The 22,296-nt window shown below is 47.9% G+C and overlaps 1 protein-coding gene across 3 annotated transcripts in view; it reads left to right on the top strand.

Annotated features, from left to right (window-relative positions):
• The first annotated feature begins 9,129 nt into the window (after positions 1 to 9,129).
• Positions 9,130 to 22,296, top strand: part of LOC135371210 (phospholipid scramblase 1-like) — a 77,126-nt gene continuing 63,959 nt past the window's right edge. For all 3 annotated transcript variants that reach the window (XM_064605273.1, XM_064605274.1, XM_064605272.1), the window contains exons 1-2: positions 9,130 to 9,220; positions 11,500 to 11,573. In XM_064605273.1, coding sequence (XP_064461343.1) covers positions 9,174 to 9,220; positions 11,500 to 11,573 — 121 coding nt within the window. In that variant the 5' untranslated portion in view covers positions 9,130 to 9,173. The remainder of the gene's footprint in view (positions 9,221 to 11,499; positions 11,574 to 22,296) is intronic.

Raw genomic sequence — 22,296 nt, 5'->3', positions numbered from 1 at the left:
CTACCGAACCGATTTTTGTTCTGAAAACGGCTCCGGTATCAGGTAACCAAAGGGACCAGATGTTTTCACTGGGACAACTTCGTAGCTTTTATAATTGAAAAGTTAATTATTGAAAGTTAATTAAGACACTGCCTTAAGAGTATGCTAATGTCCTCCTAAGGAGTACCCTTCAGCGTATGCTCTATTACAACTGATTTAATCTCGGAAAAAGTGATATATATATTTAAAAAAAAATATGTTCGCATTTAGCTGAAACACCCTGCATTGACCATGCTGCCTTGGAACACCTTCGGTATTTTTTTACGAGCTCTAGTAATCCTGACAAGGGGCGGCTCCTAGTTTGCTTCACGGTTTTACGTACCCACAGGGATGTACCCACAGTGTCGTTGCATCCTCGTTCTTCAATGTGTATCCCGGAACGTCCTGAGGATGGCACTCGCGGATTGTCCGTGAAGAGTCATTAAATGGAGACTTCGGAAGGATTTGAAAAAAAAAAAAATTGGTAAGCGTCATACCGAACACGGATCGCCCCCTTGATACAACATTCGCATTCATTTTATGCGAGTAATTAACAACAACAACTTTATTTCTGGCTTTGATGAGTGGAGAGGTTCATCGCCACAGGCGATACTCTACCTCATTGCCGGTGGGAATGTGGGGAATAAAATAACGAGCCCCTTCACAATAACGATCGAAGTCCGATGCGAGTAATTAATTCGCAAATGATGACAATGCCAAACCGAAACCAACATTCAAAGCGCGCCACGGTTGGCCTGCAAGAAGATACTGTGACGTCACCCGGCATCGTCTGCTACGAAGCTTGTATTCTTCCATGCAGGATGACGTCGGCAGTGTTGCTTTCAGAGCCCTCTTGCTTCACAGAGGCGAAGCGCTCACTTCGTAATAATTCGTCCGAATAAAATCTGCGCACTTTGGGAACGCGATATTTCGTATGTATATTCCGGACTCCGCAAGGGTTACCGCTATCACATGTCACGCTATGTACGGTATATCACAATCGTTGTGGTGATTTTGTTGCGGTGCCTTACTTTAAGGTACGCCCTGTGCCCGCCCCTGGGAGTAGCTAGCGGGATGAGAGATATTATTTTCTCAAGTTTTCCTGCTAAGACAACCCCAAAACGAGAGAAACCACCAGACAAGTCCGAGAAAGCCTCAGCTTCCAACCGATCAGAAGCACGATACCCCATCTACCTAGATGGAGAGGTTTTTCCACATTTACGTCACAAAAATGGCTGCGACCGTGGCTTGTTTCTGATTTTTATATTTGGTTTTTTAATAGCAAAACAAAATAGAGCAACAAAGCTGCGTTTCGGGGACAGCTGGATGTGCTCGTTGTGAATATCGCAACCGTTTCAACACATCGTGAAATCGGGGTAGCTGGCCTTTAAGACAGATTCATGCGAAGTCTTCTCAGGACTCTCGGACGCTACCACTACGCTACCACTACGCTACCACCACCATCACCACTCGCAACGGTTTTCACGAGCCATTGCCTGACGTTTGTACTGTCAACCTCAATAGTAAAGGGAACGCCTGCTATCTCCCTGCTGTTGCGTGGAACCAGTGGCGTACCTAGGGTGTGGCAGGTGTGGACAGGTGCCATGGGCGCCAGGTGAACAGGGCGCCATTATGTGGTCGGGTGTGAATGTGCCAGGTCGGGCACTCAACCTGGTACATTCATAAATTATCTAAAGCACCAGCCATTAGGGAGGTTGTAGTGTGAAACCTAGTGCGGACCACACGAAAACGTATCCCCAAGGACATCATGTTAACCATGTTGCCATGGGCGCAGGTAGCTCTAGATACGCCACTGCGTGGAACTCAGTGCTGTCATTCTGAAGCTGAGCTTATTCGGCGACTCTAGTTGGGGGCTGGTGCAGGATACGCGCAGCGGGAAAGTCTCATTACCATTTCCTCGCTACCGCCTCATACTTCTCAGAGGTCGTTCGGGCAGAAACACTCTGGAAAGACATCCCCACTGCGTATCAGTAAAAGTACTCTGCTCGTAGACGCGAATAAACTGGAGGCATATTTTGCAACTGCATATTTTGCGCCCATCCTACATTTTCACGATATTGATTTTTTTTTTTTTTCATAGCATTTCAAGAAAGTAATATGGCGAGTTTCCTAATAGCGAATTCGGGTGGTCATTTCGTAGCAAAACGGCCGATCGCTCGGAAATTGCTAGGTCGGTGACCGAGCTGGATCACGTGACCGTTGCCACCCGAACATGATTGCTAGAAATCTAGCGGTTTTACGTACTTGGATCACGCTAGGGGCGTCGCGGTCGCAAGTCTTCGAGTTCTGTCGTCTGCTAAACCACGTGATTTCAACATGAGGGCCAATGAGGGCCCCCGCCACCGTTGCAGTGCGGATGTGACGACACCGGATACAGTTGAGCAATCTGCTACTCGATCGTTTTGAGACCGGGCAAAAAAAGTTCTAGCTAGCGAATTCCGAGCGCGCGCGAACATGCGAGATTTGCTTCATTTTGACCAAGCGAACATGGCTGCTCGAGATCTGGCAAAAAAAGTTGCTCCGAAATGACCACCCGAATTCGCCATAAGACGTATGTTACATCCATCTTCTTCTTCTTCTTCTTTTTTCAGAATCCGGTGGCTTCGTGAAGCCGGGTTGGTAGAGAAATGGTGGAGAGACAGCTCTGGTGCTTGGGACGGTTGCGGTCAAGCAGCCGCAGATCCCCGTCTGTCATTCTCGGACTTCAGAGAGATTCTCATTGTCTGGCTCGAAATCCTTGCCTTAGCCTTTGGAGCTTTCCTGGTGGAAATCGCAACATCTGCTAACAGGAGCATGTTCCATCTCTCCAGTTCACGCGCAACGACTCGGTTCTAACCTCCCGATCGTTAAAACTAATTATTGCAAACACACTATTTTGTTCCGCACTGTGCATTGTCTGCCCCCATAAATTAATAAAGACAATACGTTCTCCTCATGTAAAAGAAAAGTCTTTTTTTTTTAATTGCCACTATCGTGGGATTTGAATATAGAGTTACTGTCTTGTATTGTTAGTTTAGTTACTGTGAGGTGAATGTAAATTTACCTTTCGAATGCACTGTGCTTGGCGGTACACCCTTAAGTCGGAGACGCCATTTCATGGTTAAAGGAGCATGGAAATCATTTAGAACATATATTTTTCACCGGTTGATATGAACGTACTACCTCCATAAACTGTCACGCAAAATATTTCCTTCGAAAAGCGCGAATTTCCTGAGAAAATTACTTTGCAAGAATGCGCTCCGCCGCGACACTCTCCCCCAAGCCGAGTCTGGCGTGTGCTGACGTCAGATGGCCGAGCACTTCAATACTTCATTGGCTGCTGGAAGCGTCCGCTCCCCGCCAGAATCGTCTGCTGGCTCCAGAATCGTGGCGACTTACCGACTGTGACGCTGTTGCTATTTGTTTGCGTTTTACATTCACTTGCGTTCTTACATGATTCTTACATGTCTCGCAGGGCTCAGAATCGTAATTCCTACTTCTCCCGTCGTATTTTATTCCGATCATTTCCATGCTCCTGTAAGCTCATGGGCCTTTTCTAACGCTGAGTTGTAGCGTCGCATGGTAACGTCGAAATGAATATACTTTCGCCATTGACTAGAGACGCCTATGCCATGACGCTGTATTAGCGTCCCAGTTCCGACGCATATAAAGCGTCGTAAGTAGAGCGCTTCGTCGGTTGACGTTACTCGGCTCCCCGCCATGGTGTGGTGCAGGGTGACGCCAATCCATCCCTGTCACAAGATCATCATCGACGATTAAAGACCAGAACGTGCTCAGACATTACGGCAAGTCAGTAAAACGTAACAGTGACACCAATAAGACGCGCGACCCGTAAAGGTCGCGCAACAGGTAAGTACTGGAGTGGCCTCCTCCACACAGTAAACCTAATTCCGCCATGTGAAATATAGCTACTCTGGCTACCACACTGTGCAACCGTTCGGTCCCCCAGCCTAGAGAATACAATATATCAATACGCTGCCTCTTGTGCACACCCAGAATTTTAAAATGTTCATACGGATTTTTCAATATGACGGAATACGACTAAGACAAAGCATATGCACAAGGCGAAAAAACAAATTGAAAAGGAAAAGGGACATTAAAGGGGCACTAAAAAGCGAAAACAAAACAAGCCTCTTGGGCATACCATTCGTTGACGCCAAAGACCGCTCTGTTTGCATTGCGTTTCTCACCTAAACGTTAGCGCAGTGCGAACAAATTTTGCTTGCATTAGACTAATTGAAACACGAGCATATTAGAGGGCAAGTTGTTTTTGAATTTTAGTGCCCCTTTAAACATTCATTTTTGCTGCGTGAACGTGCATGTAGGGATCAGAACAAGAACTGAACCCAAACCGAAAACCAAAAAAAGAAAAAACGATACGGTTACCGGTACAGGACCTGACCAGGTTCTGACAAAAGGCATTTCGCCTTCGGCAGCCGTCCACGAGAGTACAATACCGTAAAATATCAGGTAAATAATAAATGTGTTTATTACTTCCCAAGCAGCACACAATATTGAGCCGATATTGGCTGGGCATTGGCGGTACGGGTCCAATATAGGACCCTTGGCACTATGGGGGCCATATTGCCAAGTTTGTACCAATATGGGGGAATTGTCGCAATATGGACCCCATACATTGCCCTTGTACACCCCATATTGACTGAAAGTGCGTGCAGAAAATGGTACGTACCCGTGTTCTATACGTGTACAGCTTGGGACAAAAGTTTACGGAACACGGCACTGGCGTGTTTCTTTACCGGAGCGGCCCCTTGCTAGTGTCAGGAGCAGATCGAATAAGAAACGGTTGACCGGCTGTTCTATCAATCGCTCAGTGTGTGTCGCTGCTTCTGTTTGCTGCTAGGGCGTCGCTCCTTTGGAGAAATGCGACACCCCGGAGTTGCGTAAACTATTGTCCCAAGCTGTAAAAATATGCCCAAGTAGCACGACAAGATTGGACGTTGAAGCGTGTGAAATGCCCAAAATTATTACGTCCAACAACTTCAAGCAGATGGCACACATTGTTTGAAACAGTCAACATATCTGGCAATCCCACTGTAACATGCAGTGCAACTCAACAACTCAACTTTCCACGTGTTACATACAGCCGGCCCCCTAGCCCGTTGCGCTGTTGCAGCAGTTAATTTCAAACTGTTCCAGACGCCGCTGGATGATGGAGTTGAGGAACATGACGGCGTCTCGATGTCGTGGAGGAGTGCAGTAATTTCCAGCGCGAACAGCTCCAGCACAGGTTGAAGTTTGTGAAGCTTTAAATGAGTATCCCTCGTAGGTAACGGATGCACCACGTGCGGCCACAGTCTATACAGGTAAACGGCCGTAGTGTCTTTGTTTATTAGCGTTCGTTTGAGACTCTATGGTTCTTCCAGTAGATTCAGCCCACCGAGTTCATGAAAACGAAAACGATCCTGGCTATGCTTGTAGGCATATTAGCGTGCGTGTGCTACGTTTAATTTGTGGTCGATTCACTGTAGTTTTCATCTGATACATGATCTTTTAGGACTCGGAAAGTGTCTCTTTGAGCAAGGTTGGAATCATTTATCGTCTAATGCGCTACAGGTAAGAATGCTACGTAAACCGGAAAATGCTCTAACGTTGATATATCTGTATCATGTCTGTGTCATTTTGCTCAGTGTGCTTCGACGGCAGAACTTCTACTTGGCCGGTGAGTTCCAGAGGTTGGAAAACACGAAGGAACAATGAAATCAGTAGCCGTTCATAAGACGACAAGAGACCAGAGGCTACAGTTGCGTCGCTAGCAGGCAGGAGCTAATTATGCTGGCGAGTAACATCGATGATCCTTATTATTTACATAAGGTGGCGATATCGTGATCGTGATCTGTATAAACGGACGCTGTGTGGTTTGCAAACATAAATAACCACAAAGTGGTCTTGACACAGGCACGAGTAGCTCATCAGGTGGCACTTTACGATCTTTTTACGGATGTAACGTCCAAGTGCCTACGTGTACAGATAAGCAGAGGACCCAGCACAACCAGAATCGAATAGTGCAGAAGATAAACACGAGGCCTATAGCAAATTCAAGTCAACACCTTTGTCATATGTGCTTTGGGTAATACAGTGATTCTATTCCCCACTTTCGTGCTAAGTTATTTTTATACCAGACTTGGAATGTCTAAAGGGACATTCAAAGTGTTAAGGGGATATACTAAAATAGATGCTAAATTACATTGAACGTGTAATTTTTGTCGTCATGACAGCTTTGGAGAAACGTTGTAAAGCGCTGTTTCTTTTATGCTCTCATGTCGTACAATCTGGTACGCTGTATTCACACATAAACTGCATTTCATATACGATAAATTTACGTTGATCGGCACTTGTTAAATTAACGTGTTTTCGAGGGGACATTTGACATCGTGACTTCACGTTCGCTTTCATCGTCGATTCAACATTCATTTTGTTGATATCCAACGTTTTTTTCTACGTCGAATTTACAATAGTGTGTTGACTGGGGTCTTCATCGTCTTCCATGGGCCGCCATGGTATCTTCTCGCGGCATTGGCTATCGTTAAGGGCGTAGTCGAGAACACGCTGGCGACAGATTTTTACTAACGCCACTGGCGGCTGCCTCGTCGACTGCGGTACACAGGAGTTTTGTATACAGAGCTTGACGGCCGAGATTCATCAAGAGTGGCCCCATCCACCGGAGGCTATGGACCGCGACTTCACTCTAATCGCAGTTACACCCTTCAGGAGGTAATATTTGTCGCGTATGTTGTGCCTAAAAGGTTGCAACCTACCTGCTACCTCACTCTCCGCCACGAATGATGGGTTACCACTTCTGACTCGGTGAGCGAGGGGGGCGTACGCCTTTTTGTAGCAGTTTGGATATATGACAATTTCTTTTACCATCCTTTTACGCCCTTTATCAGACGTTATGTTGACCTAGGTGGTAACTATAGAAGTTACCACCTTTTCACACCTTTTTTTCTGAGAGGGTTGACATCAGGAAAGCCTATGGGACCGTCTCGAACATTGGTGTTCTACATGCCTTGTGCTTGTTCTTTTTTTTTTTTTTTTGAGTATCTTGCCAACTCTTCAGCTGGCTCCAAGATTTCCTTACGACCGGACTGTCGCTGTCCGCCATCCCACGGCCAAGGCTCTAATCATCCTGTTCATCAAGGCGTACCCGAAAGGAAGCATTGTCGACCAATCGGAGCGCACTCACAGTCTCGGCCAATAGACTTGCAACAAGGTGTATGGGCGCAGTGGTACATATTCTACAGCCGCGTCCGCGGGTACCTGAGGAGGACTGCAGATACTGTACCTTCCAATACTCTTGGAAGGTACGCTTCTATTCCTCTAACGTCCGTTTCAGATATGTCTTCGAGAAGTCCATACGCCCTTTGCCTTTTTGTAGGCAAAGACATGGAAAAACACTGGCGCAAACCTACGTCCACCGGTGGCTTGATGGTTCAACACGTGATTATGGAAGACACGCTTTGACGCCTGCGAATTACGAAACTTCACTCTTAAAAATGAACTTCACCTCATAGCACTCTCCTAGCCAACCATTATCTTGAATGATATCGTTATCTGCCCCGATTTGTTGAAAACGGGGGGCGTACGCCATTTCTGTGACACTTATGCTGTTCATAATTGTCACAGAAAAGGCGTACGCCCCGTGCTTTCAACAAATCAGGGCAAATAACGATATCATTCGAGATAATGGTTGGCTAGGAGCGTGCTATGCGGTGAAGTTCATTTTTAAGAGTGTATAGTATGGACGGCCTTCGACCGCACGGTCCTTCCGGCGAAGCGTTGGGTGGCCGCGGCAGAGCTCCCGTGGATTGTAGTGAAGACAGTTCCCGTGTGAAGTTTATTATTTGAAGTGGGTCTGTGAATGTTGTGATTTCACGTCATCCAAGAACAAAAGGGTTTCCGCAGGCCCACGATTCTCCATCTACTAGCTTATTTTCTGTCTCTCTCTCTAACTGCGATTAGGTATTCCCATCTTTCATTTCCTTTCTTCTTTTCTCTCTCTCTCTTTCGTTGCGGAAGCCAGCGGGCCGCGGATTGAACACCCCAGGTTTAAATAGTCGAAAGCATTTTGACGGTCTCAGTGGACACGCTGCAGCGATAACGAGAGCGCAAGAAAAAGCCGATGACGACGTCGCAGCCTCACAACGCGATCCATTCGATCCACCTTAATGGGTAAAGGACGGTAGAAACAGCGTCGAGAGAGCTAGTGGAGAGAGCGAGTCTCGCGCTCACCTGCCGGTCGCGGCAGTCGGCGCCACGGCACTTTTCAGCCGGCGTCTCGGCGTTTCACCACGGCTCACACAGCCTCTCTGCACTCTCCTAACCTGGGACTCTCAGAGCTTCGGCTCCCGTGCCGGTCGCGGCACCCCAGGCATAGACTTCGACAGCGCCCTCCGCAACTTCGCTGCAGATCGCTTGCATCCTGCCACGCGCCAACAGTCTTCTTCCGCTCCTATCCTGCACAACGAGGATATGACATGTCGCCAACGTGTGCCGTACCATGCACCCATTCAACCGTGCACGTCATCCACGGTCGCCCTCGCTGCCCTCCTCTAGTGAAGTGTTAGACATCTGCTTTATCGCCACTCCGAGTCTGAGGGAGGGGGGGGGCGTGATGTGGCAGCCGGTGGACAACGACGAGGATGGACAGGCGCCTGGAACACCCGCCTCAGTTCCACCGGCGCGGCCATGGAGATAGGCCACCGTCATCGCCTCTCCGTGGCATACCATCATCGCCGATCGGGACTCATGTAGAGGGAGACCACCTCCTCTACATCAGCAAACAAAACGAAGATCAACGAATATCACTAGACAAAAAGCGAAGGCAGGGTGACGCATTGAGATAGAAAATTGTTGGAAATTTCATATTGAGATAAAAAATTCTGGGGAGCATCTCGGTCGCACTTTTGCTTTCTTTTTTGTTTACTGTAGACCTGTATAAATGCACGTGTCCGCAATTCAATGCCTTACCACTTTTACTGCTATATTTTTTTTTCATAGTAACCTATTTCGAACTTTATCGTATGACGAAGAATAAGAAGAGAGCGGCTGAGGTTACAGCCGTCAGATGGCGTGAAGGCCAATGGACGTGGAGGACGAAGAAGTAGAATAACAGAATGAAAGTGGTGGAAGTGCGAAGCCAACATGCTCATGCAGACAATCGGTATGTATATGACAGCTGTGTTGCTGGGGTGGGGGGTATAACACCGATGAAAATATTACTTTCCATATCCCTATTTCGGGTGTAGTTCGTTACCGGGACCACTCGTTTTTAAAAATTTGTGAAAGCGTTTGAAAGGTAAATATTGCGTAGAAGTGAAAGAAGTTCATATACTGAATCGAAAAAGGTAAGAATTATAAAATTCTGTGGACTAGAAGTTTTTTTATAGGCATTTCAACAACCCCATCTGATTCACTTTTAGCACAGGAGAAACACGGGAATGCTAAGCCTAACGGATTCGAAACTTGCAAGAGAATTGGGCTAAATCGCCTCACTTTAGTGAGGTTGAGTTAAGTTAGGTTCTACAGATTGGGGGGGGTCTGGGGGGGCGCCGCCCCCCCCCCCCCCCAGGCACGCAGTAGGCGGTGCGGGCGTCGAGACTGTGCCTCGGGTTAGGTCAGAAGGTCCTCACCCAAGATGGCGGAGCGCCATCAAAAAACGGGCGATAAAATTTAATTTTTATACGTTTCACGCAATATACGAGGGTCATTCCTGTTTAATTTCGTTCCTAATTTGCTCCTGCTTCAGGTAAAAACATATCATTTACCTAGTTATCTTCTTTCTTTACAAAAACGCAGTGGTCCCGGTAACGAACTACATCCCCTGTTTCACTAGTGTTTCTCGTTGGGGATGTAGTTCCTTATCGGGACCACTGGCTTCTTCGAAAAAACAAAAATAAAAGCTTTTACGTGTAGGAGGAGCTAATTAGTAACGCAGTTAAACAGGAATGACCCTCGTATATTGCGTGAAATGTATAAAAATTAAATTTTATCGCCGGTTTCTTGATGGTCATCCGCCATCTTGGCTGAGGACCTTCTGACCTATCGCGAGGCACAGTCCCGACGCCCGCGCCGCCTAGTGCGTGCCTGGGGGGGGGGGGGGGGGGGGGATACCACCCCAATCTGTAGAACCTAACTTAACCTAACCTCACTAAAGTGAGGTGATTGTGATTTAGCCTGCGCTTATCGTTGGTTCGCAGGTTATCATTTTATTCGTTACATCACGTTACTGGCAAATGCACAAAATACTTTGGTGGTCACCTCAGCGGTCCTTTAAAAAGCATTTCATGCTTGTATGATATAATATGAGACAGGAGATACACGTACGCATGGCCAACTTTTCGCGCAAGTTTCGCGCTGACTTCCTTTGAATACAGTTACAAGTGCTGTGACTCATAGATACGCGTTAACGTTTCCATGGCCGTGGATTTCAAGATCGGGCATTTCGCAACGTTTTTTTTAAAGATTTGACCAGCACTATAGCACTGCGTGTACAGCGATAGCTGGGCAGCTCGCGTAGAACTTTGTACTAAATAGCAATTTCCACAGCACCCTAACTAACATCCTCCTAGTTCCCGCAAAACCGTTCAAGACCGCTATTCGAGCATACCACTGCAGCTGCATGTTCTAGGTAGGATGTAATATTTGCATGTAAATATTGGGAAGCCGGTATAGGAGAAATCTTCTATACGGCCTTTAGACACTACAGGTTCTCGAGTACACTCTTAAAAATGAACTTCACCACATAGCACGCTCCTAGCCAACCATCATCCCGAATGACAACGTTCTCGCCCCTGATTTGTTGAAAACGAGAGGAGGAGCCCATTTTGTGTTCATTATGCACGGCACAAAATAGGCTCCTCCTCCAGTTTTTAACAAATCGCGTACCTAATGTACCTAAAATGTACCTAATGTAAAATGTACCTAATGTACCTAATGTGGGCACAAGGGTAGACTTTCTATGAGCGGCCTGATCATTTGACGCGTTTCTAACAAAAAAGAAAAGAAAAACAAGTGGTCTACAGTGTTAGACAAAACGCCAGCCAAGCCGGGTGTCCCTTCAAAACATTTCGAGTATAGAGCCATGCTGATACCGAGTAGAGCAGAGCCAGCGCTGGCAATAAGCTTTCGCTTACTACCATCGAAATATCTTGTGCTAAATGATGTTCATAACATACATCTAACATAGCAGAATATTATATTATTTTACGAGCAGCACTTCCTTTCGCATCAGTGTATTGTATTTCAGCGTTCCGCCCTATCGCTGCATTCATTCATCATTGTACGCTGAAAACTCGCGTTCCATTACACGTTTTAACTTGGAAACAGTGCTCATAAACGTTGGTCAGGAAATATGTCATCAAAAAATGTATAGCCCCTTTTAGACTCCCCTATTTCGTATGAATTCAAATGTCTCAATTTTGTTGAACACGTATTTTTCAGACCCTTGCACGATGCAACGACCGGCCTTCACCGTCTGGCACACGCCGAGGAACTGAAAATCATTATGATTGAAGGTGAGCAGAACATGTTAAGCCGAAACACTTGCATGTAATGAACATTTTACAATACATTACAGGTCGTTTGACGTTACGGTACCTAAGTACTAATTCCCTTTACTTAGGGCAGCGTCACCCTTCACAAAAGGGCCTCCAAACGCCTCCAGACCAAAGGCAATTTCGAGGCCCACTGTGAATGTTACGTTCCAATTCAACCGACTTTTTCAAACTCCACCCACAGTTTCTATACGCAGTTCAAAAAGTGTAATGTAAAGCTACATGAACGCATGATGTTATACGGGATGCATGCTACAGCCAGAAATGCACGAGACGCACTATTTCATAAATTACCTTAGACTGAACTAAATTCGTGAACGGCATACAAGCACCAGTGAACGCTAACCGCGCTAACAGGTTACAACATGCTAATAACGACAACTTTACTACGGGATGATGGATTCAGAGTTTCATCGCGCGGGACGATACTCTACCCGATTGCTGGTGCTGATGCCGGGAATGAAGCAGCGAGCCCCGTCACAATAAGGACCGAAGTCCTGTGGTGTCCAGAAAGGTCAAGAGAGCCTTGAGGGCAGAACATTGGTGAGCTGGATGTAGCCAGGGACCAAGCAATTTTGTGAGAGAGAGGAGGCGGGAGTCTAGCTCGTTGAGGGATGTGGAGAGTACGGATCGGGAAGGTTGGTAGTGTGGGCAATGGAGAAGAATGTGCTTTAGATCTTCAACAGCACCGCAGTGGCTGCAGTGGGGAGAGGCAACCTGCTGTAAAGCCAAAAGGAACACAGTTTTCCACGTTGGTATACAGGCGTCTCCACAATACCATGCATTTCCTTTTCCAATACGCGTCTCAAATATTGCTCGAGGAGGGAAATATGGTGCGAAAACTTGTTGCATGTTGATGTCCTTCGTGTAGACCAATGCTGCGAGAATGCTGCCTCGGAGTTAGATTTATTCCGGAATCATTCCAGTTCTATAAATGGAATGACGGCAACCGTCATATGAATAGGATGGGGAATGGAATGAAATGGTCGGGCTACCCCTGTAGTAGTTTTAGTTTAACCTTACAGGTGTCTTCCCTTCCGCCCTTTCCACCGACGCACAGTGCGTTTCCAACACAGAAACAGTGGACGCATATGACGACAGATCGACTGTCCGTGCCGGAGCTGCTGGCAAGAATTTGACCTCTGGAGCCGGCCACGGAACCCATTGCCAATTATACCCTGTCTCATACCCTCTACGAAATACCCTCTTTGCTTCGTAGTGTCGAAATCTGAGCACATCGATGATACTGAAAGCGGAGAACAAGAGACAATTCCATGTCTCATCTGTGAGCGGACCTAGAGTATCAATAGCCGAGTTCGCGATTGAGCACTCTGGAACACCGTGTTCGTTATGTCATCCCTTGTGGTTCGCTAACGAAGGGAATTACCTCAAGACGAGAGCCGCCGATATTTCGAACAGAGACCGTTCTTCTTCTGAGCGAACAGTCTCTGTTCGAAATATCGGCGGCTGTCGTCTTGAGGCAACTCCCTTCGTTACTTCCCTACCAATTCGCTGGATTTCTACCCGTCTACCATTGGTTCGCTAAGGTTGCTAAGACTCACTCGCTGTCCTTCAAATATTGGAGTTCCTGGACTGATTTTTGGAGGTACGGAACGTTTAGTTGGCTGAAGTGTAGGAAAAGAGAATCCTTGACGAAACCTGAATGCCAAGAAAATGAGCTTCCTAGGCTGGTCCGTCCCCTACGTTATCTCTAAATCTGGATGACGCAGCAGCGACCATTACCAGCCGCCTGGAAAAAAAACATTTCCGTGATGTGGTCGAGCGGCTCACAGTATTTCTGGGAAGGCGACATACGTCCCTTACAACCTGAGCTTTCTGACAACCGGTCCAGGGCACTACCACGTGATGAATGAGAGGGGGGTTCGTTTGTCCCTTCAGGAGTTCAGATGACGCGCCCTTGGAAGTCGCTGGGGAGGTGTGTTAGCTCAGCTCACTTGGTAGAGCCCTGGACCGGTAATCCAGAAGATGTGGGTTCGAGTCCTAGAGCTGGCTAACGTTTTCAGTGACTTCCATATTTCACCATTAATTACTTAGGCACTTGAGGCTTCGTACGTATTTGTTCTTTCTATAAGTTCCAGCCCCAGAACATCAATTGTCTCATGTTCAACAGATGCCGCTTGCGTCGATCCCGTCGTATGAATGTGTGCATGAGCGAGAAAAGTGTAAGAGCGAAAGGGAATGAGTGAGAGAGTGGTTGGTTTGTCCCTCAGGTGACGCGCCATTGGAAGTCGCTGTGGAGGTGTGCTAGCTTAGCTAAATTTCTTGAGCCCTGAACCGGTAATCCAGAAGGTGTGGGTTCGAGTCTCACAGCTGACAAACCTTTTCTGTGACTTCCACCTTTTATCACTTGTTTCGTAGATTTTTGGTTATTCACAAGGGGGTCTATTATATCGCTGCATTTATGTACCTGTTTTTGCTGTTTACACCACCTTGTTTGTTGGCAGTCTCGTATGTTCTCATGTGGATGTTTGGCCATGTGCTTTGTCCATATGTTTTCTCCGCATATTTTTCCCCGTACTTTTTCTGCATATTTGTTTCAGGAAAGCACATTACCTGTAGCCATATGGTCTTGCAGTAAGAAGTCTGTTCTTTCCAAAAAAACATTCGCCTTAGCCCGTGAAACTACAAAGCATTCTCCAGAATGCATTAATTTTTATTCATGTGTGAGCTGTGATGTCTCCTTGTACACGTTTATTTTACTGTTTTTCTAGTTTATACCAAGTCGCTCGCAGTCAGTCTTATAGCTAGGGCTTGTAAGGGGCTAGAGGCGCTTGCTGGCCCGTTGGGAGGCGCAATATCATTGCGACATCATATCGTTGTAATACCATTCTGAACGCTTGGTGACATAAAGCCTGTGCTACGGTGAAGAGAGCAGACTATTATTGCCATAAAATCTAGTCTATCTAGTTGTGAGCAAATTATTGGTGTCGACCATCCACTCATAACAATATAGAGAACAGATTTTTTTATAACCTGCTCTCTAACAGGCTGCATGCAAACCAACGTTCAGAATATCCTGTCAGTTTGACCTCTACCACGTACACATAATATCCTATATTGGTCCTGGCAACGTCCATGTCAGTACAAGTGGGACGTACGTGGGACGCCCAAATCGTGGCCACTTGGACGTCCGCTGGACCTCCGTCGGAGAAATGTCTTACTCCCACGGACATGCCGTTTGTCGTGGAGGGATCTCCCGCGGACATCCGTCGGAGATTTTGTTCTATCTATGAAATATGCATAGGTACAAGAACATCCTAAACCCTCGTAGCACACCAAATTTGGGCAAACGTAATATAATATAGCAATGTGGGCGTGGGTCTTTTCCCAGTCTTCAATCCTGGGAACTAAGACAAGTAACAGAGCCATACATTGGGGGGGGGGGGGGCAAATGACTAATATATTTGCCGCTGTCTGCAAACGAAATTATGTGTATAATGTTCACTAAAGTAGTAAATTATAATCAACTGCGAATACTACCTCAGCGTACCCCATTTGAACTTACGCAAAGTATAATGTGAGCTGGCACAGAAAGCATGGAAGAGTCGTGGCACTTCGAAATGATGAAATCCTGACATTATGCGATGTCATGAACATGCTCTTGAATATCTAGAACAAAAACAGTTCACGTAACATGAAATGCTTAATGTATACCACTATGTAAGAAACTAGGAGATGAAACAGTATCTCCCGTAACAAAGAGAATGTTCGAGGAGCGAGCACAGTGCCGTCTGTCGCTCAAGGACGCAAATTTTGCGAAGCATGCGATCACGTGATCCTGCCGCTTGCCCAGCTCCGGCTCTGCATAGGTGGGCATTTTGGTGAAACCTCACTCGCCCTCACCCTCACGGCCCTCACGGACTCATGCCCTCACTCGCCCTCACCCTCACCGCCCTCACGGGCTCATGCCTTCACTCGCCCTCACCCTCACGGCCCTCACGGGCTCATGCCCTCACTCGCCCTCAGCCTCACGGCCCTCACGGGCTCATGCCCTCACTCGCCCTCACCCTCACCGCCCTCACGAGCACAGGCCCTCACTCGCCCTCACCCTCACGGTCCTCATGGGCACATGCCCTCAGTCGCCCTCACCCTCACGGCCCTCACGGGCACATGCCCTCACTCGCCCTCACCGCCCTCACAGACACATGCCCTCAATCGCCCTCACCCTCACCGCCCTCACGAGCACAGGCCCTCACTCGCCCTCACCCTCACGGCACCCACCAAACGCAAGCCCTGAGGGTCCTACCCTCATAAGGTCTCCTGTGAGTGCACTCATGAGGTTGTGCCCCTCATGAGACCTCCTGTGAGTGCACTCATGGGGTCTGAGGGGCGCCAGGTCTCTGTGAGTGAAGTCACTGATGAGGCCTGAAGTGTGTGAGGTCAGTATGAGGGCATTCAGAAATGAGGTCAAATGACGCATACCAGACGTGCTCAAATTAAATTATGAAGGCATTGATGATATGGTTCCAGCGACACAACCACCGGCTGTGTACACTGGGCTGGTGTGCACGTATTTAGCAATTTCGTCTACGTCGCGCTGAGAACGCAGCAAAGCGTCCTGAGCTGACTGATTAGTTGATGATATGGTTGCAGTGACCCAACTACCGAGAGGGTGCACTTTAAAGGGCTGGTGTTCCCGTTTTTAGCAATTTCGTCTACGTCGCGCTGGGAACACAGCCAAGCGTCCTGAACTGATGGATTAGTTGGTGATATGGTTCCAGCGACCCAACTACAGACAGTGTCGCACTTTAAAGGGCCGATGTGCCCGTTTTTAGTAATTTCGTCTACGTCGCACTGCGAACACAGTAGAGCGTCCTGAGCTGACTGATTACTTGGCGATATGGTTCCAGCGACTCATCTACAGGCAGGGTGCACTTTAGAGGGCTGGTGTGCACGTTTTTACAAATTTAGTTTATGTCGCATTGGGAACATAGCAAAGCGTCCTGAGCTGATTGATTACTTGGCGATATGGTTCCAGCGACCCAACTACAGACAGGGTGCAGTTTAAAGGGCTGGTGTGCACGTTTTTACAAATTTAGTCTATGTCGCGCTGGGAAAACAGCAAAGCGTCCTGAGCTGACTGATTACTTGGTGATATGGTTCCAGTGACCGAACTACCGGCAGGGTGCACTTTAAAGGGCTGGTGTGCCCGTTTTAGCAATTTCGTCTACGTCGCGCTGGGAACACAGCCAAGCGTCCTGAACTGATGGATTAGTTGGTGATATGGTTCCAGCGACCCAACTACAGACAGTGTCGCACTTTAAAGGGCCGATGTGCCCGTTTTTAGTAATTTCGTCTACGTCGCACTGCGAACACAGTAGAGCGTCCTGAGCTGACTGATTACTTGGCGATATGGTTCCAGCGACTCATCTACAGGCAGGGTGCACTTTAGAGGGCTGGTGTGCACGTTTTTACAAATTTAGTTTATGTCGCATTGGGAACATAGCAAAGCGTCCTGAGCTGATTGATTACTTGGCGATATGGTTCCAGCGACCCAACTACAGACAGCGTGCAGTTTAAAGGGCTGGTGTGCCCGTTTTTAGCAATTTCGTGTACATCGCGCTGGGAATAGAACAAAGTCTACAGAGCTGACCGATTACTTCGTGATATGGTTCCAGCGACCCAACGACCGGCAGGGTGCACTTTGAAGGCGCTGGTGTGCCCCTTTTTAGCAATTTCGTCTACAACGCGCTCGGAACACAGCAAATCGTCCTGAGCCGACTGATTACTTGACGATATGGTTCCATCGACCCATATACAGGCAGGGTGCACTTTAAAAAGCTGGTGTGCCCGTTTTTAGCAATTTCGTCTACTTCGCGCTGGGAACACAGCAAAGCCTTCTGAGCTGACTGATTACTTCGTGATATGGTTCCAGCGACCCAACTACAGAGAGCGTGCACTTTAAAGGACAGGTGTGCCGGTTTTTAGCAATTTCGTCTATGTCGCGCTGGGAACACAACGAAGCCCAGGACAGTTGGCTGTGTTCCCAGCCCGACGTAGACGAAATCGCTAAAAACGTGCACATCAGCCCTTTAAAGTGCACCCTGCCGGTAGTTGGGTCGCTGGAACCTTATCACGAAGTAATCAGTCAGCTCAGGAGCCTCGGCTGTGTTCCCATCGCGACATAGACGAAATTGGTAAAAACGTGCACACCAGCCTTTTAAAGTGCACCCTGCCTGTAGTTGGGTCGCTGGAACTATATCACCAAGTAATTAGTCAGCTCAGGACGCGTGGCTGTGTTCCCAGAGCGACGTAGACGAAATTGCAAAAAACGGGCACACCAGCCCTTTAAAGTGCACCCTGCCGGTATAGTTGGGTGGCTGGAACCATGTCACCAAGTAATCAGTGAGCCAAGACGCTTTGCTGTGTTCCCAGCGCGACATATACGAAATTGATAAAAACGGGCACACCAGCCCTTTAAAGTCCACACTGCGTGTAGGCGGGTCGACGGAACCATATCACCAAGTAATCAGTCAGCTCAGAACGCTTTGCTCTGTTCCCAGCGCGACATATACGAAATTGATAAAAACGGGCACACCAGCCCTTTAAAGTGCACACTGCGTGTAAGCGGGTCGATGGAACCATATCACCAAGTAATCAGTCAGCTGAGGACGCTTTGCTCTGTTCCCGGCGCGACATAGATGAAATTGCTAAAAACGGGCACACCAGCCCTTTAAAGCGCACACTGCGTGTAGTGGTCGCTGGAACCATATCACGAAGTAATCAGTCAGCTCAGAACGCTTTGCTCTGTTCCCAGCGCGACATAGACGAAATTGATAAAAACGGGCACACCAGCCCTTTAAAGCGCACACTGCGTGTAGTGGTCACTGGAAGCATATCACGAAGTAATCAGTCAGCCAAGACGCTTTGCTCTGTTCCCAGCGCGACATATACGAAATTGATAAAAACGGGCACACCAGCCCTTTAAAGTGCACACTGCGTGTAGTGGTCACTGGAAGCATATCACGAAGTAATCAGTCAGCCAAGACGCTTTGCTCTGTTCCCAGCGCGACATATACGAAATTGATAAAAACGGGCACACCAGCCCTTTAAAGCGCACACTGCGTGTAGTGGTCACTGGAAGCATATCACGAAGTAATCAGTCAGCCAAGACGCTTTGCTCTGTTCCCAGCGCGACATAGACGAAATTGCTAAAAACGGGCACACCAGCCCTTTAAAGCGCACACTGCGTGTAGTGGTCACTGGAAGCATATCACGAAGTAATCAGTCAGCTCAGAACGCTTTGCTCTGTTCCCAGCGCGACATAGACGAAATTGATAAAAACGGGCACACCAGCCCTTTAAAGCGCACACTGCGTGTAGTGGTCACTGGAAGCATATCACGAAGTAATCAGTCAGCCAAGACGCTTTGCTCTGTTCCCAGCGCGACATATACGAAATTGATAAAAACGGGCACACCAGCCCTTTAAAGCGCACACTGCGTGTAGTGGTCACTGGAAGCATATCACGAAGTAATCAGTCAGCCAAGACGCTTTGCTCTGTTCCCAGCGCGACATATACGAAATTGATAAAAACGGGCACACCAGCCCTTTAAAGCGCACACTGCGTGTAGTGGTCACTGGAAGCATATCACGAAGTAATCAGTCAGCCAAGACGCTTTGCTCTGTTCCCAGCGCGACATATACGAAATTGATAAAAACGGGCACACCAGCCCTTTAAAGCGCACACTGCGTGTAGTGGTCACTGGAAGCATATCACGAAGTAATCAGTCAGCCAAGACGCTTTGCTCTGTTCCCAGCGCGACATATACGAAATTGATAAAAACGGGCACACCAGCCCTTTAAAGCGCACACTGCGTGTAGTGGTCACTGGAAGCATATCACGAAGTAATCAGTCAGCCAAGACGCTTTGCTCTGTTCCCAGCGCGACATATACGAAATTGATAAAAACGGGCACACCAGCCCTTTAAAGCGCACACTGCGTGTAGTGGTCACTGGAAGCATATCACGAAGTAATCAGTCAGCCAAGACGCTTTGCTCTGTTCCCAGCGCGACATATACGAAATTGATAAAAACGGGCACACCAGCCCTTTAAAGCGCACACTGCGTGTAGTGGTCACTGGAAGCATATCACGAAGTAATCAGTCAGCCAAGACGCTTTGCTCTGTTCCCAGCGCGACATATACGAAATTGATAAAAACGGGCACACCAGCCCTTTAAAGCGCACACTGCGTGTAGTGGTCACTGGAAGCATATCACGAAGTAATCAGTCAGCCAAGACGCTTTGCTCTGTTCCCAGCGCGACATAGACGAAATTGCTAAAAACGGGCACACCAGCCCTTTAAAGCGCACACTGCGTGTAGTGGTCACTGGAAGCATATCACGAAGTAATCAGTCAGCCAAGACGCTTTGCTCTGTTCCCAGCGCGACATATACGAAATTGATAAAAACGGGCACACCAGCCCTTTAAAGCGCACACTGCGTGTAGTGGTCACTGGAAGCATATCACGAAGTAATCAGTCAGCCAAGACGCTTTGCTCTGTTCCCAGCGCGACATATACGAAATTGATAAAAACGGGCACACCAGCCCTTTAAAGCGCACACTGCGTGTAGTGGTCACTGGAAGCATATCACGAAGTAATCAGTCAGCCAAGACGCTTTGCTCTGTTCCCAGCGCGACATATACGAAATTGATAAAAACGGGCACACCAGCCCTTTAAAGCGCACACTGCGTGTAGTGGTCACTGGAAGCATATCACGAAGTAATCAGTCAGCCAAGACGCTTTGCTCTGTTCCCAGCGCGACATAGACGAAATTGCTAAAAACGGGCACACCAGCCCTTTAAAGCGCACACTGCGTGTAGTGGTCACTGGAAGCATATCACGAAGTAATCAGTCAGCCAAGACGCTTTGCTCTGTTCCCAGCGCGACATAGACGAAATTGCTAAAAACGGGCACACCAGCCCTTTAAAGCGCACACTGCGTGTAGTGGTCACTGGAAGCATATCACGAAGTAATCAGTCAGCCAAGACGCTTTGCTCTGTTCCCAGCGCGACATATACGAAATTGATAAAAACGGGCACACCAGCCCTTTAAAGCGCACACTGCGTGTAGTGGTCACTGGAAGCATATCACGAAGTAATCAGTCAGCCAAGACGCTTTGCTCTGTTCCCAGCGCGACATAGACGAAATTGCTAAAAACGGGCACACCAGCCCTTTAAAGCGCACACTGCGTGTAGTGGTCACTGGAAGCATATCACGAAGTAATCAGTCAGCCAAGACGCTTTGCTCTGTTCCCAGCGCGACATAGACGAAATTGCTAAAAACGGGCACACCAGCCCTTTAAAGCGCACACTGCGTGTAGTGGTCACTGGAAGCATATCACGAAGTAATCAGTCAGCCAAGACGCTTTGCTCTGTTCCCAGCGCGACATATACGAAATTGATAAAAACGGGCACACCAGCCCTTTAAAGCGCACACTGCGTGTAGTGGTCACTGGAAGCATATCACGAAGTAATCAGTCAGCCAAGACGCTTTGCTCTGTTCCCAGCGCGACATATACGAAATTGCTAAAAACGGGCACACCAGCCCTTTAAAGCGCACACTGCGTGTAGTGGTCACTGGAAGCATATCACGAAGTAATCAGTCAGCCAAGACGCTTTGCTCTGTTCCCAGCGCGACATAGACGAAATTGCTAAAAACGGGCACACCAGCCCTTTAAAGCGCACACTGCGTGTAGTGGTCACTGGAAGCATATCACGAAGTAATCAGTCAGCCAAGACGCTTTGCTCTGTTCCCAGCGCGACATATACGAAATTGATAAAAACGGGCACACCAGCCCTTTAAAGCGCACACTGCGTGTAGTGGTCACTGGAAGCATATCACGAAGTAATCAGTCAGCCAAGACGCTTTGCTCTGTTCCCAGCGCGACATAGACGAAATTGCTAAAAACGGGCACACCAGCCCTTTAAAGCGCACACTGCGTGTAGTGGTCACTGGAAGCATATCACGAAGTAATCAGTCAGCCAAGACGCTTTGCTCTGTTCCCAGCGCGACATAGACGAAATTGCTAAAAACGGGCACACCAGCCCTTTAAAGCGCACACTGCGTGTAGTGGTCACTGGAAGCATATCACGAAGTAATCAGTCAGCCAAGACGCTTTGCTCTGTTCCCAGCGCGACATATACGAAATTGATAAAAACGGGCACACCAGCCCTTTAAAGCGCACACTGCGTGTAGTGGTCACTGGAAGCATATCACGAAGTAATCAGTCAGCCAAGACGCTTTGCTCTGTTCCCAGCGCGACATATACGAAATTGATAAAAACGGGCACACCAGCCCTTTAAAGCGCACACTGCGTGTAGTGGTCACTGGAAGCATATCACGAAGTAATCAGTCAGCCAAGACGCTTTGCTCTGTTCCCAGCGCGACATAGACGAAATTGCTAAAAACGGGCACACCAGCCCTTTAAAGCGCACACTGCGTGTAGTGGTCACTGGAAGCATATCACGAAGTAGTCAGTCAGCCAAGACGCTTTGCTCTGTTCCCAGCGCGGCATAGACGAAATTGATAAAAACGGGCACACCAGCCCTTTAAAGTGCACACTGCGTGTAAGCGGGTCGATGGAACCATATCACGAAGTAATCAGTCAGCTGAGGACGCTTTGCTCTGTTCCCGGCGCGACATAGATGAAATTGCTAAAAAC

Source organism: Ornithodoros turicata, chromosome 10 (genome assembly GCF_037126465.1).
Source record: "Ornithodoros turicata isolate Travis chromosome 10, ASM3712646v1, whole genome shotgun sequence".
Taxonomy (NCBI): Eukaryota; Metazoa; Arthropoda; class Arachnida; order Ixodida; family Argasidae; genus Ornithodoros; species Ornithodoros turicata.
This window is presented reverse-complemented; position numbering and strand designations above follow the sequence as displayed.